Source organism: Tiliqua scincoides, chromosome 5 (assembly GCF_035046505.1).
Source record: "Tiliqua scincoides isolate rTilSci1 chromosome 5, rTilSci1.hap2, whole genome shotgun sequence".
Classification (NCBI taxonomy): Eukaryota; Metazoa; Chordata; class Lepidosauria; order Squamata; family Scincidae; genus Tiliqua; species Tiliqua scincoides.
In genome coordinates, this window is record NC_089825.1 from 56,968,236 (window position 1) to 56,983,376 (window position 15,141).

Here is a 15,141-nt window from a genome sequence, read left to right on the forward strand (position 1 = left end):
TTTAGATAAATCTAAATTTTTTTACTGATAAATGATAGCTTTTGTATTGATAATTACTGTGTTTTTTTCAGTTGTTTGATTGCTTTTTTTTTTTTTTTTTGAATAATGCATGTTGTAATCTAGGGCCAATACCCTGATGTGTAACCTGTGTAGTACCAGCCCCAAGTATAATCCATTTTCCTTACCTGTATTTGTAATAAATAAATAAAATACTTAATTAAAAAAAAAGAAAAGAAATATCTGGTGCAGTGCTGAGGGCCGGAAAAAACTTTAAATATAAAATTTAAATAAATAAATTAGAGATGGAACTTAGATGAATGAATAAATGAATAAGTGGGCTCATTCACTCAGCCTCTCCAGCCCTCAGAACACCCTCCAGATGCAATCAGAGCACAGCTCTAGTCATGTTCAGTTGAATGGGCCAGAGGCTTTCAGGAGAGAAACAATAAACAAAAGATTATGGAAGAACGTATCAAAAGATAAGACAGGATGGATATCCCTAAGTGATCAAGAATTTCCTCCTCCAGGAAATGCCATAGCTCTTGGACTTTCCAGAGTGTCTCTTGCCACTGACTGGGAATGAAAGGTTTCTACTCCCTGTGACTTTTATTTCTAGGATGAGAAGACAGCTTCTCACTTGGAAGCTTCTTCCAAGGATAGAAGGACAGCTTCTTCCTATACCTACATAAAGACAATTTAAAATGAATTGCTTAAGAATTGAATGGTTCTCAGTTTCAGACCAACTCTAACTATGGTCATCCTAACCAACTGTCATGATTAAAGCTGACCTGAAAGCAACATGGGAGGTGGGAGGGGGACACAATGTATCCTTTATCTGCTGTAGCTCTAGTTTCCCCATATACAGTTTTTTTATGCAATCAGGTCCAAGTCACTGTCCTCTAAGAAGCTGCTAGGTCTATTATGCAACCTTCTATCTCAACTGATGCAGGCTCAGGGGGGGTGGGGTTCATAGAAGTAAAGAGCCTCAAAAAATCCTTCAGGTAAAATGAAAGGATTACACAAAGACTCCAGCTATCTCATGGGTGCAGCTCATTCACCTGAAGGTGGCATCCTTTTTCCATTCACTGAGCTTAAAAGCCTTGTATTTCAAAAAAAACAGAACTAAGCACAATTTTCTCATTTATGAGCATCTGCTCCGAGTAAAAAAAGGGGGAATAACAAGCATTCAATTCAATTCAATTTTATAAATTTATATATATATATATATATATATATATATATATATATATATATATATATATATATATATATATATATAAATAAATAATCATGCTTTAAGTCTGCATCAGATCCTCTGCTGACAAGGAGGGTCTTGCATGCTTCAGCTGGCTGATGGGAAATAATATCAGGCAATAACATTGACACAGAGAAGGAAGGAAGATCAGGGACACTGATCATTGGAGAAACTATTAAAAAATTTTGTCAAAGGATGAGAATGGGAGTGCCTAAACAAGAGGAGCTTGGGATAGTGGAATAACAATTACTTAGCTCAGGATAGTGGAATAACAATAATTCACACACTAAATTCTTCATTTCAAATATACTTACTTTTCAGTGCTTTCCTCGGAATGTACAACATGTTGATATGTCTGTAGACAAATGAAAAATTAAAAGATGAAATGGTTTAGTAGTCCCTTCTTTAAAACATATTTAATTACAGCAGAAGTTAAATAGGTCAGATGTATCTGAAATTGTGCATAGTGATTTAACAGTCAAATCACTCCCCTACATCATACTCTCCTTTGTTAATAATTTATAGATGTGTATACTGGGGAATTATGTGTTTGAGCAGACCTCCATGTTGCAAACAAAACTTACAGCATCCCAAAGGCCCATACACAACATTCCCAATATTCTTCAATTATGTTGGAATACTGGCTATTTTAAACAGGATTCGTTTTATCAAGCACAATCCTACATACGCATTTCCACTCAGCAAAGTATCCTCATTAATAAGTTAAACAGACTTCAATGAGGTTTACTCCCAAGTGCATAAGACTGCAGCCTTGCTCTCAGATAAGTTTGTACAAACTGTATAGGATAGCAGTCTTAAGTGGGTTTCTGTTTTTACTTTTTTCCATTAATATGTGTGAGGTGCAAAAAGAGGTAAATTTTTAACACACATACACATATCTGTCTTTGGAAACACAGGAACTGGAACAGCCTGCAAGTATTAACTGCCTATTCTAACATCCCATATATGCTAAATATAAACAAGAAATAATAATGACCTACCTTCACAAAAACTACTATAAAAATGACAAGGACTACAGGAAGTAAGAATGTCTTCAAGTAGCTTAATGGAATCTGAAATGTAAAATTATTACTGCTGGTTAATCGTATGCACTGTAATTTTCAAATACAGTTGTCGAGTGTTTCTTCCTAAGAAAATGAACATCTGAGACAAGTTCATCTGAGACAAGTCCTTCTATCATCTTCTGCTAGCAGTACGCTTCTCTTCTCCACTCGTGTTTACAAGACATTCCAGTAACAACATTCAACAATATTGTCAACATTGTCATGGTTTTGCCAACTGGCCTGAAGCATGTATACAAGGGAGGTTTGCAAACCCTGTATGAAAAGAACACTTTGCAACTTTCTTATACTTAACACAGCACATGGTAAATGGTCCAGTGTCTCAAAAGACGACATGTATGCTTTCAATACTTATACAAGGTTTTAATTATTTTAAAATGTCTATCAAGCTCTTCAATTTGCCTCTCTACAGATTCAGGGCAGCTCACAAAATATGCAGTTAGGCCCCCAATCCTATCCCCCACCATATGCTGCATGATGTGGTGGGGGAGGGCATTCAGATGGCCAACGAGAGGTAAGTAAATCTTACTTTAGGTAAGCAAGAGGTAAGTAAATCTAAAAAACCTTTTCTTTGTTTACCTCCTGGTAGGCTACCCGATTGCCTATGGGTCTCCATGGACCCACACCAGCCATTTTCTTAGCCTAAGTTTAAGGAGAGGAAGGGGACTGGACAGGTTGTAAAATTGAGGCTAGTATCTGCTATGCACCTTTGCTGTCAAGACCCACGCCCTCTAGTCTGCTCCCTGCCCACCCCCTCCACAGCCTTACCTGGGCCTCAGGTGTGTCTGGGTGAGTCCAGGGCATGTGTGGAACTGCTGGTCATTTTCACCAGCAGTGCCATTTACCAGTGGATCAACAGATCACCATCACAATTTATGGGACGTGCAACATAAATTGTTAGTTTAAACAATTTGCAAAGATACAAACTAAGAGGTTAAAAACAGAAAAAAGAGTCTCATATAGACACTACAAAAGCTGGCCAAAAAAAGAGATTTTCAACAGACAACAGAGGACTACCAGAGAGAGCTCACTGGATCTCTGAGAAACCTACCCACAGATCATTACCAACCACATTTCTGAACCCACCTAGCTGTTAAAGGTTCTCATAGCAGCAAAGTGGCTGGTACTTCTTTCCTTTATAGGGAAGCTTTATTCTAAATACCTACTCTCCAGATTATCATCTTGGGCTCTTTCTAAAACCCTACCAGGTAGAGAACAAATTGGCTGCCCAGGTGCTTCCACAGTTGATCATGCTTTTCTGCTTTCTTTCTTGGCCGAGAAGTATTATGTCCACTATGGCGCCAAACTCTTTGCGGCCTTTATAGATCTCCGCGGTGCGTTTGACTCTATTAACAGGGCCATGCTGTGGAACAAGCTGGCCAGTTGTCTTCTCTTTTTAATTCGTCGCCTCCATTCAGCTAATTACTGTAGGGTCCGTCTTAATGGCCTGGGTACCACATCTGTCAAAATCTTCATCCATAAAGGAGTTCGCCAAGGCTGTATACTTGCTCCTCTCCTTTTTAATTTATTTCTGGCAGATTTACCCCCTCACCTATCTAGCTGCTAGAACTCCCCTCCTTCCCTCAACGGTGTCCCCCTGTCTATCCTTCTCTATGCAGATGACGCAGTCCTCCTGTCTGTCACATGATCTGGCCTACGCCACTCATTGTCTTCCTTTCAAGATTACTGTCTATCCAATGATTTAGTACTTAATTCTGAGAAAACCAAAATCTTGGTTTTCGCTAAATCCTGGACTCCGCTCCCCTGGAAGATAGGTAATCTCTCTTTTCAACAAGTTCAAACTTTCAAATATCTGGGGATTACCTTCCACTTCCGTCACAGTTGGCTCCCTCACAAGAAATCTGCTATTTCCTTATCTTCACTTCACTTAAATGCGATTGCCCGCTTCCATTACTCTAGTGGCAATCAGTATGTCCCTGCTGCCCTCCATATCTTTAAAACTAAAATTCTTTCCCAACTGCTGTATGGTGTTCCCATTTGGATAGAGGCTGTGAGCCAAGATCTGGATCAAGTGGCAGCCTCTTTCCTCAGACAAATTCTTGGGGTTCCCAATTTAATTAGATTATCTACCCTTATGCTTGAATTAGGGATCCACCTCCCCTCTACCACTGCGTGGTCCCTGACTTTCAAGTTTTGGCTCCGCCTTCACTTAAGTATTTAATCTGAGTCTCTTTTAAAAGATCTATTAAAGGACTCTTACCTCTCTAAGTGGTTTAAACTTATTGATTCCAAGCTTCGATCACTAGATCTGTCCCCCGAATCCCTTGCAGATATTGACCTCCACAGGGCCCATTCAATTATCAAATCTAAACTTTGGGAATCCGAATTCAACCAACTTTTCTCAAATCTCAACCCCACCTGTTCCCCCCATTTGTTTGGTCTCCCCCCTTCACCTGGTCACCCTTTCAGCTATTTTAGTGTGCTGAATAACCCTATTAAGAGGAGAGCACTCATGCTCGCGAGATTTAATATCTTCCCCTCAGCTGTTCAGTCTGGTAGATTCTCCAATATTCCGCGTGATCATTGATTATGTCCTTTTTGTACCCTAGAACCGGACACAGTGGGCCATATATTACTCTGTTGCCCGGCCCACCAATCTCTTTGAGATACACACTTGAAATCTTTGCTATCCTCCTTCTCTGGTATTTCTACCGATCTCTTACTTGTCCTCCTGAGTGATAACTCGGTGGCCACTACTATTGCAGTAGCAGAATTTCTTTCCGCGGTTCTTAAGCTAAAACCCCCATCCTGACTCTATACCCCCCTTTGTTTCCCCCTCTTCCTCCCTCTCCAGTCCCCCCTCAGCAATACAGCCAATGTGTGTTTATATACTGTATATATAAAGTGGCTAGTATAATTCAATGATATCACAAATGGAGTGCGCAGAGCTTAGTGATCATGATCTGACCCTATCTGCCAAATACATTAAAGAGAAAAGTTGAATTCCCTTACCTGTTTTCAGGATCCCTGTTCCTGGTAGAGGAAGGGGCATTCTTTACTAATTGGAAATCACCTCTCACACCAGCTATTAGGTAGGATCAGTTAGAACCACTAGTCCTCTCCATGTGAAGGCTGATCGTTTTCCCCAGTATGGATGACTGAGCTGGAAAACCCTCTAGCAACATGCTATGACCAACGATGAGTTTTCCACACTGGCTAGTAAATTAATCGTCTCTAATTGGTTGGAGCTCATTGCTGGTGAAGGCTCCACCAACTGCACTTTACTCTCCCCGGCTTTTGGTTCTGGATGGAGCTCAGCGCTAAGGCAGGTTCCACCCTTCAACACTCCCAATGGACAGACTCAGCTGATGTCTTGGACAAGGAGAAGCTGACTGCAGAGACACGCCTAAAAAAAGATGACACTATTCCACAAAAGCAGAAGTATTGAGAATCATGTCCAATGCAAAAAAAAAAAAAAAAAAACCCTCCCGATAGGGTCTGTGCCATGACTAGATGAAGGGAGGAAGGTTGGAAGCGACTAGTAAAGTAAAAATATCTTCTGAAGAAAAAATTGAAATGGTTGCAAGTGAAGAGCTCTTCTACGGAAGACCTACTCTACAGCAAGATAGAGCTGAACTGGGGAAATGGTCAGCCCTCACACAGAGGGGACTAATAGTTCTAACTGACCCCACCTAGCAGTAGGCACATTTCCAATCAGTAAAGAATATCCCTTCTTCTACCAAGGAAAGAGGAGGAGGAGTTAAACCTGAGTACAGTTAACCTTCACATTAACAGACTAGTGTGCGGGGCGGGGGCTTACTGCATTTAATGATGGAGCCAGAGTCTCTGAGGCAGTTCATGGCTGAACACAGTCACGTTCTGGCAACTCCTGCGACGCCGCTGGAACCAACCGTATTGGCTTCTGCCTTTCCATTGGACCATTCCAGCAACATGGAGGGGGGGGGTTAGCTGCATGGGTAACAGTCTATCCTCCATATATACTTTACCCGGGCTTCGCGCACTGGAGGACACACTGTTCCAGAACCACTATTCAGAGCGTAATACCATAGTCTTCTGAGACTGAAGGATGCCAACATACATGGGCATTAACAAGTCCCCTCTTCCCCCCATTAATCTATGTCAAAGGGTTCTGAGACTCAATGCCCCGATTTTACACACATCTGGTTCATTGGTCAAACACCCCCAGTGAGTCAGAAATGCATGTTCCCAATTTGTTCTTGTATATCCTAACATCTCAAGGATCTTTACACTCCAGGACAGAGCAGGGAGTAGTTCCCAGGCAAATAAGCCAAACATTGTAAAAGTCTTACACACATTCAGCTGCCTGGCCAGACACACCACACAGGTGGGTATATGAGTCCTCAGGGCAAACTGCTCTCTGGTAGCAGCCACCATCCTTTCTAGACAGCCAGTCCATCCAAGGGGAAGCTGAAGTCCTATGGGCTAATTCCCCAGCTCCCCAAACTCTAGGAACTTAAGCCACAAGGCTCTGGTTCATTCTAGTGGCACACTGAGGGTCCAATACTACTCAACTTTCCAGCACTGATGCAGTCACAGTGCAGACCTGAGGTAAGGGAAGAAATGTTCCCTACCTTGAGGAGACCTCCATGACTGCCCCTCCACTGCAAGATGCAGTGGACAACCCATTAGCACTGCTGCATCAGCACTGGAAAGTTGGACTGGATTGGCCTGGGGGTAGCCTTAGATGAATCCAACTCCTTCATACACACACAGGAAAAGTCTGCAATAATAGAATGATTTATTTACAGAATTAAGGTTACATTTACTTTGAAAGACATTTAGGCAGTTCAGAGAACAGATACCCAAATCCAAATGTCTTATTCTGTCAATTGTTATTCAATTTCATTATGCAGGTTAAAGAATCCTATGTCTTAGCAGGAAAGCATCAGCATAGTCAAAATTATTTTCTGATGTTAGCAAAATGTAGGAAAGAGGAAATGACAAACATATAACTATTCAATTTATAATAAATTAATTTTTAATTACCTCATATCCTATGAAATCGAACTCTGCAGCACAGGTGAACAATGATGTATCAAAATCTGTATAGTCAGTAAGTTTTGCCTTTAACAAGTTGCTTATATGAGCCTGATAGGATATAACAGTGAAAATATTTGTTGAAGAAGCCTTCTCAGGAAGGTAAAATATTTACCAATCATATTTTGTAAGAAAGATATAAATTCTTGGACTAAATGACGTTATTTTAACCAGTACTAAGAAAAATGTCATGAAAATATACAAGACAAACGACTGTAGTAAAACCAAAGTTTTAAAGACACCATAATTTGTATACTGAGATCTATGAAAACTTTCCTGTAAGTAATGCTCCTGGAATAGTATGTTCTTCACTACTGAGAAAATGTGCAAAAGATTTCTGCTTTTGTAGCGTAACGGACTGAAACTGCGATATAACCGATAACAAATGTTGTTCCTACCCTTTTTCACTACTTTGAGTATGAGAAAAGAAAAAATAAATACAGTAAAAGCTGTGTTATCTGGTATGCACAGAAAAGAGGGGACAGTTTGATGGGCTGATTAATGAAGCTTTCACTGCACCCAAGGCTCACTCTGCTCCCTCCTTATCTGACAGCACAGCTCCTCTCCACACTGCTTCCTCCTTCACAAGGATCCTATTGGAACAAGGACATTCCACTTCCTTCCACAAGAGGGTCTCATAAGGAAGGAAGGAGAACATCACTGTTTCTAGGGAGCCCTCAAGAAGGAAAAAGGAAGGCAGAGCAGTACTATAGAGAAAGCCCTATCAAGTAAGTGAGGGGGAACTGGAATGTGCCAGTTTGTCAATCAGCAAATATGTATTTACCCAACCAAGGTGGAAGGTGAAGATTTTAGTTAACAGAATTTGAACCAAGTGCCAAAGAATGCAGCTTTTATTGTAAATGGAGTGTGTGTGCAAGTGCATACATTTATGCGCACATGTGTGTAGGAGAGAGGGGGTGTTAGGAATCTTAACACGCATGAAAGTGAAAACTGACATGGCCACTTACCACAGATACTCGCCTATAAGGTGAGAAAGTTTAATCAAAAAAATTCAGCGTAGACTCCTCATTCTATCTGCAGGTCACTCAGGAGGTCATGGCAGTTCAGGTGGCAGGCAGGAGAAGCCAAGAGGAGTGGCAGGCATGAGCTCACCCTGTGCAATGTCACATGCTGGCTGGCCATGCTTTACCTCTCCAAACAGCTACCTCCTCCAGGGAGATGCTTTGCAACTAGCCAGCACATGACTTGGCAGGCAGGCAGCCACTTGGTCTTAAAGCCTGCTATCTAAAACACAGTACAACTGCAGATAAAAAAAATTCCCTTTGCCTCCTCTTTCCGGGCTGTTCCATTACACAGAAGGGGGGAAAGGCAAACCATACTGCATAAGTACCTTGTTAATGACGTGAAAAACAGTGGCATGACTCATATTCTTTCCTCCCTTTCAATCAGGCTCCAGGGCAAGCTGCAGCTCTTCCACACAAGCACCTTTCCCCAAGTTTTATCCCCCCCAACTTATCCGAGGGTCATGGAACATTCCATGATTTATGGCTGAAAACTCACCCTCGCCTTATTTGTGAGATCACCTTATAGGTGAGTATCTACAGTATTTTTTCCAGGTTATTTATAAACATGCATAAACAAAAGGTTTACATACTGCATATTCTTATACAACCTGTAAGAACATAAGAACAGCCCCACTGGATCAGGCCATAGGCCCATCTAGTCCAGCTTCCTGTATCTCACAGCGGCCCACCAAATGCCCCAGGGAGCACACCAGATAACAAGAGACCTCATCCTGGTGCCCTCCCTTGCATCTGGCATTCTGACATAGCCCATTTCTAAAATCAGGAGGTTGCGCATACACATCATGGCTTGTGCCCCATAATGGATTTTTCCTCCAGAAACTTGTCCAATCCCCTTTTAAAGGCATCCAGGTCAGTTGCCATCACCACATCCTGTGGCAAGGAGTTCCACAGACCAACCACACGCTGAGTAAAGAAATATTTTCTTTTGTCTGTTCTAACTCTCCCAACACTCAATTTTAGTGGATGTCCCCTGGTTCTGTAAATGGCTATAACAATTTGAACACATGAAACAGTGAAGTTATTACTTACATCAGATTCTCCAAGTATTAGACATATCAAGAAATTCAGGAAAATTGTCCCAAACAAGTAAGAAACTCCTTCAATGGCCTATAAAAAGAAAAACACAATTAGTAGAACAGAAGAATAGCTCAGTATTTAATGAAAGAGGCATCCACTATGAAAGAAAGACTTCAAGATGATGAAAACTTGTGTTATAAATAAGGTATATTATATATGCATAAGTATATTAAAACACTAGCAAAACACCCACCTTTGACAGGTGGATGGATGGTGGAACTAGTACTGAGCAGCTACAAGCCCCCTGTCCGATTTCCCTGGATCTTTGTCACTCCCTGGGATAAGTGTCTCCCGGAAAGGAGTACAAAGAGTCAGATTTTGATTTCACAACAGTGTCCCCAAGATTAGGAATATCTTGAATAAATTTTTTTAAGCAACTACTCTTTTCTGCCATTTACAAAACTTTTATTCCATTGTGAGAACACAGAAGGCAGCTTTACCCCATGTTTTTTAACACAAGGTAATTTCTATTGGTGAAATAATTTTTGACAAAATTTCCTTTCAAGCATTTTTTTAAAATTAACAATAGTTATAAGATTAAACAAGCAAAGCCAACTAATAACCTTTATCAATAAGCCCACAGCAAATCAAATTGACAAGATATCACTGAGGTCAGCAATTTAAAAAGTCACAAAGCTGTTCATGAAGAACGATAGGCTAAGTTCCTCAATAAACTATTTCCACTAGTACAGGGGTGTCCAAAGTTTTTGGCAGGAGGGCCACCTCATCTCTCTGACACTGTGTTGGGGGGCCAGGGAAAAAAAGAATTAATTTACATTTAAAATTTGAATAAATTTACATAAGTTTACATAAATGAATATATTAAAGATGAACTTATATGAATGAATAAAGGTCTTGAAATAGCTCAAGGCCTATAAAGGCCTTGCACAATGCAAGGCTGGCCTTTCCTTTGCTGCCACTACTGCATCATAGACCTGAAACAGCAAGCAGTGGAGGAAGCCCTCATCCCATAGCTCACGCGAGAGGTCAAACAGTTGGCCGTGATGCTGAGAGCAGTTGCATCGGGCCAGTGAGGGCTCCAACAAATCTCCGGAGGGCCAGAGGCTCATTGGAGACTGGGGGCTCCGAGGGCTGCACTGAGACGCCTCGAGGGCCGCATGTGGCCCCAGGGCCGGGGTTTGGGCACCCCTGCACTAGTACAACGTAACCTATTACTGAATTTTGTAACAGAAAGAAATTTCCTTACCCATGAACAAGTAACGTTTTTATGAATTTTCAAGTATTCAGAACTCACTTCACAGATACCCTAAAATAATGAAATTAGTCTTAGCACTATTACTTCCACATTTATATAACATTTCCTTGGACTCAGAGGCTCAGAAGGGTGAAGTAATTAGTGAAAATGAAGTATCACAGATGATCTCGAGGCAGCAGTGTAAAAAAAAATCAATATACATGTACACAATAAGCCGACTGAGGAATTTATTGCATGACATAATAGATTACACACACACACTATCATTATTGCTGGCTCAACATGCAAAAATTGAGCCAGTCTACTGTCAGCCATGTAAGAGTTTATCAAATATTGTTGTAAACTACTTGCATGTCACACAATAAATCTTTGGCAAACCCAGGTCAGTATAGAGCAGTTTTCAAGATGTGTAAAGATGTTTCAACAGGAAACAAGGGTTGGACTTATTCATTTATCTTCTTGATCTTATACTAGCTGCATTCTTTAGCTTAGTTTGCCTTTCATAAGCAATGAAACACTACCTGGTGCTATATATTTTATTACTCAATTTTTTAAAATCATCAATTTTCACAAACACATAGCACTTAAGATTAAAACTGAATGCCTCTGCTTACCAAAGTAATCAAGAAGAGAGAATGCTAACACATACAAAATTCCCTGACAGTTTTCCCCCACTTATTACAATGTAGGGCACAAAGACCCATTGCATTGCATGCAGTTCTTCTAGGACTGCAGTAAATGAAAGGGTCATAAAACAGATATGTGTTTTGACTAGAGGACATTAATTAAATGGTTTGGTTATTTCTCTAGTTGAAAAACCCTACCCATTCCCATATAAAGGAAGTGTTTTTTTAAACCTTATATAGACTATACACTTGATTGTGTCTAGATACCACTTGAATCATCATGGTAATCCAGTACAGTGAGATAAAGCATTCTTGAGTAGCCCTTTATCAACTTACCCAACAAACTACTAAAGAGGCAGCATAATAGGATGTCAGCAACATAGAGTTTCCAAACATCAGGACAAAACATACTGCCAGAGATGCCTAAAAAGATAAAAACATAGAGATGCTTTAAAGAGATGCTGCAACTGTCAATGCTTTCATTAGCTCAAGCACTGCATCATATTCTCCTTCTTTAGATAAGGAGAATATGATGTAATGCTTGAGCTAATGAAAGCATTGACAGTTGCAGCATCTCTTTGAAGCCACTGAGTTTTATCAAAGTCAGTTACAACATAAAGGTGTCAGCTTAATGCACACTTTATTTCACATATGAATACTGGTCTTCACCAATGTCCTGGGTTCCTATAGGATTTTTCTAACATAAAGCACTCAGATCATGCAAAATATTCTTCCACAGTACTACGTTAGAGCTTGTTCGTACTCCTTACTTCACATGCCTGATATCTGTCACCGATATCTGTCCATTATGAGGTTAACCTTTTGTAGTTTGCACCTGTTAATCTAATCACAATACACTTTGGGAAGCTCATCCACATCATGTGCTGGGATGATGTCATCTGCCAAGAATCGATCAACTACCAATTGCTATAAAAAGGGGCTTTAGATGCCATTTAATCTCTCACTTGGCATCATCAGAATAAAAAGTAAGTTGCTTGGGGCCAGATGGTTCACAAGGGATGTAAATGAGTGGGAGATGTCCAGCAGAGGAAGTCCATTTTTGCTAAATCAGCAATTTACAACCAGTGTGCTACAAATGATCCACAGGTGTGCCACAGGAGTTTGGGAGAAGGTCACTGGGGGCCATTGGGGGATGTGAGTCCCTCACCTGCAGCATACCTCAGTTGTTAAAAAACAGATAGGGTGCCTTGTCCATCTGTTACTTTTGCAGAGTAAGAAATCCCAGTTTCTATCTCTTCTCCCACTGGACTACTCACTTTGACTTTTTATCCAAAAAGAACCTTTGTCCTTCTGGCAAAACAGTGGGAGAGAATAGCTTTTTAAAATTAAAAATAAAAGGTATCATATAGACCTCTTACACTGCATCATCAGATTGTTCCAAAACACTGATTTATAGCCCAGTCCTAATTAATTTTCCAGTACCAATGCAGCTGTGCCAGCAGGGCATGCAGTGCATCCTACAGTGGGGGAGGGCACTCAAGGAAGCCTCCTTAAGGTGAGGGTACATCCCTCACCTTGTGACTGTAAGTGGGTTGGGACTGAACTGTTAGAGATTTGTTTATTCTCCATTCACTGTATACATGATTGATAGTACATAAAGTTAAAAATACTGGTTCTAACATCCCCAAACTGAAAGAGATTTAAGAAAAAGTCTTACCATATGAGCATAAAGTATCTTCTGTACCTTGCATGAATCAATGAAGCCTACAACATGTATACCAAAAACTGATGCCACCTGCAAATGAAAATTCAAAATAATTGAAAGTATGTTCGGCCTAGAAGTTTCAAGCACAGCTTGTTATACAGTGTAGGGCAGTGGTTCTCAAACTCTGAGGGAGCTCTACTCCCTCAGTAAGTTCCTGTGAGGGAGAGGCTAGGGCAGTGATGTGATCCCCAAGATCGTGCCACTAAGGGGGGCGAGGAGGTGCTTGTGACTCTTTATGAAGACAGGGCTGCAGCAGGTGCAGGGAACCATGTGCAGCCCTCTGCTGCACTCCCCAACGCTTGGAAAGTTCGGAGAAAGCGGGCACAAAGAACCTCCTGCAGCCCTGTCTTCATAAAGTAAGTCACAAGCGCCCCCCCCATATGGGCACGATCCTGGGGATCGCTTCCCTGCCTCTCCCCTTCCCCCGCCCCGTAAAGGGACGGGGGAACCTTTACATTTACTCGTGACCCACCAGTTTGAGAATCACTGGTGCAGGGGCTTACATTCTTTTAATGTATGCCAATATGCAATATAGATTATAGTGCAAGTTCTTTTGTACAACCATATATTTCTCGTTACATACATGACCATCCAGCATCTTAGGTCTGAAAAAAAGAGTTAGCATCCTGACAAAGGAACTAATAAAGAAGTGCTTCAGCAGCAGCATGACATGTCCCTCCCAAATTGGGTTCAAAAAGGAATAAATTTTTATACAGACTTCGGAGCAGAAAGGCCAAATGTTAATGTTAAAATTTTTTAACAAACATGCTCTGTTGAGGAAATCTTGAGATTCCTAAGAACTCTTAGCAATTGCTTGCTCAGCGTTTGATATTTTAGGTATCAGCATACAGATTTAATTTATGCCATTGGGAACAATTATTCACAACAGCGTGAAACAAATAAATGGATAACTGTAGCTGAGTCAGATTCATCGAAATTATCTTACCTGCGTTAGAAGAACAAACTGAGCAAAGTGCCATGGAAGCATGAAAAAAACATTAGAAATAGATAGTTTTATCAGGCTTCTTCTATTAACATTCTGAGTCCTTGGGAGGGGAAAAAAAGGAACACCAATAAGTTCAACAATATCAAGACTACTTGTGACAAGAGCAGCAGAGAATGAAACATTTCAAACAGCCTTGAATTTTGACTGAAAAGTGTCAGAAGATATAAAAATACAGTTTAAGATGACTATTCAAGCCCTCATAATAATATGAAGCATCAAATGCAAAAAATGAAGCATAAAATAGAAACTGATAAAGATACAGAAGCTGAGATATCAGAATGGTATATGATACCAAAGTAAGTTATGGATTTTTGTTTTTTCACTCTAACCACCATAAGAAAAACAAAATGTCAACCAAAAGACAAAACTGAAGTTATCAATGTTATTTTCCTCCAATATTAGTCAGTTTCAATTAGCAATAATTGCGCCTCGGATAAACCTCATTGGCTACGATACTGCGTATCTGTGTAGCCAATAATACAGTTATTACACTGTGTACACTGTGTAGTCAGTTGTTATTTTCTCAATACACTGTAAGAGTGAGTGAGTTACCCTCAACACTGAAATAGAAAACAAGATTGCAGTTCTAAGAAAATCCTACTTATAGATAAATGTGGTATTTGACCAAGGGCACAACATGACCAACTTTCCAGTACTGACCTAGCGGCAATGCAGCCCTAAGGCAAAGTAACAAACATACCCTTGAGTACCCCCTTGAGTGCTTCCTCACTGCAGTATGCAGTGCACACCACAATGGCATAGCTATGCCAATGCTGGAAAATTGGTTAGGATTGCGCCCCAAGTCAGATGTACCTTCCCACCCACCACCCACACAGTAAATGGGAACGATGCTATGGAAAAATAACTAAAGTAAAACAGAATGTTTTTGTTGCCATGCATGAAGACATTAGGAAAAAAAAAAACATTGATTTCTCACCTACCAAAAGTTCTGAGAATGACAGAACCATGAGAGGCAAACATGGCCCCCTACTTATATATTTCCTTGATTGCAAACCCTTTTCCTTTCTCTCAGCTTGCAGAGCTTTATCAAATGCACTGACTTTTAT

At 40.5% G+C, this 15,141-nt stretch overlaps 1 protein-coding gene across 1 annotated transcript in view; it reads right to left on the bottom strand.

Annotated features, from left to right (window-relative positions):
- Positions 1 to 15,141, bottom strand: part of LOC136652256 (protein C-mannosyl-transferase DPY19L1-like) — a 65,861-nt gene that overhangs the window by 23,863 nt on the left and 26,857 nt on the right. The window contains exons 8-16 of the mRNA XM_066629186.1: positions 14,015 to 14,114; positions 13,021 to 13,098; positions 11,679 to 11,765; positions 10,708 to 10,767; positions 9,453 to 9,530; positions 9,291 to 9,293; positions 7,327 to 7,428; positions 2,257 to 2,328; positions 1,570 to 1,610 (exon numbers count right to left, since the gene is read on the bottom strand). Of these exons, the coding sequence (XP_066485283.1) occupies positions 1,570 to 1,610; positions 2,257 to 2,328; positions 7,327 to 7,428; positions 9,291 to 9,293; positions 9,453 to 9,530; positions 10,708 to 10,767; positions 11,679 to 11,765; positions 13,021 to 13,098; positions 14,015 to 14,114 (621 nt within the window). The remainder of the gene's footprint in view (positions 1 to 1,569; positions 1,611 to 2,256; positions 2,329 to 7,326; positions 7,429 to 9,290; positions 9,294 to 9,452; positions 9,531 to 10,707; positions 10,768 to 11,678; positions 11,766 to 13,020; positions 13,099 to 14,014; positions 14,115 to 15,141) is intronic.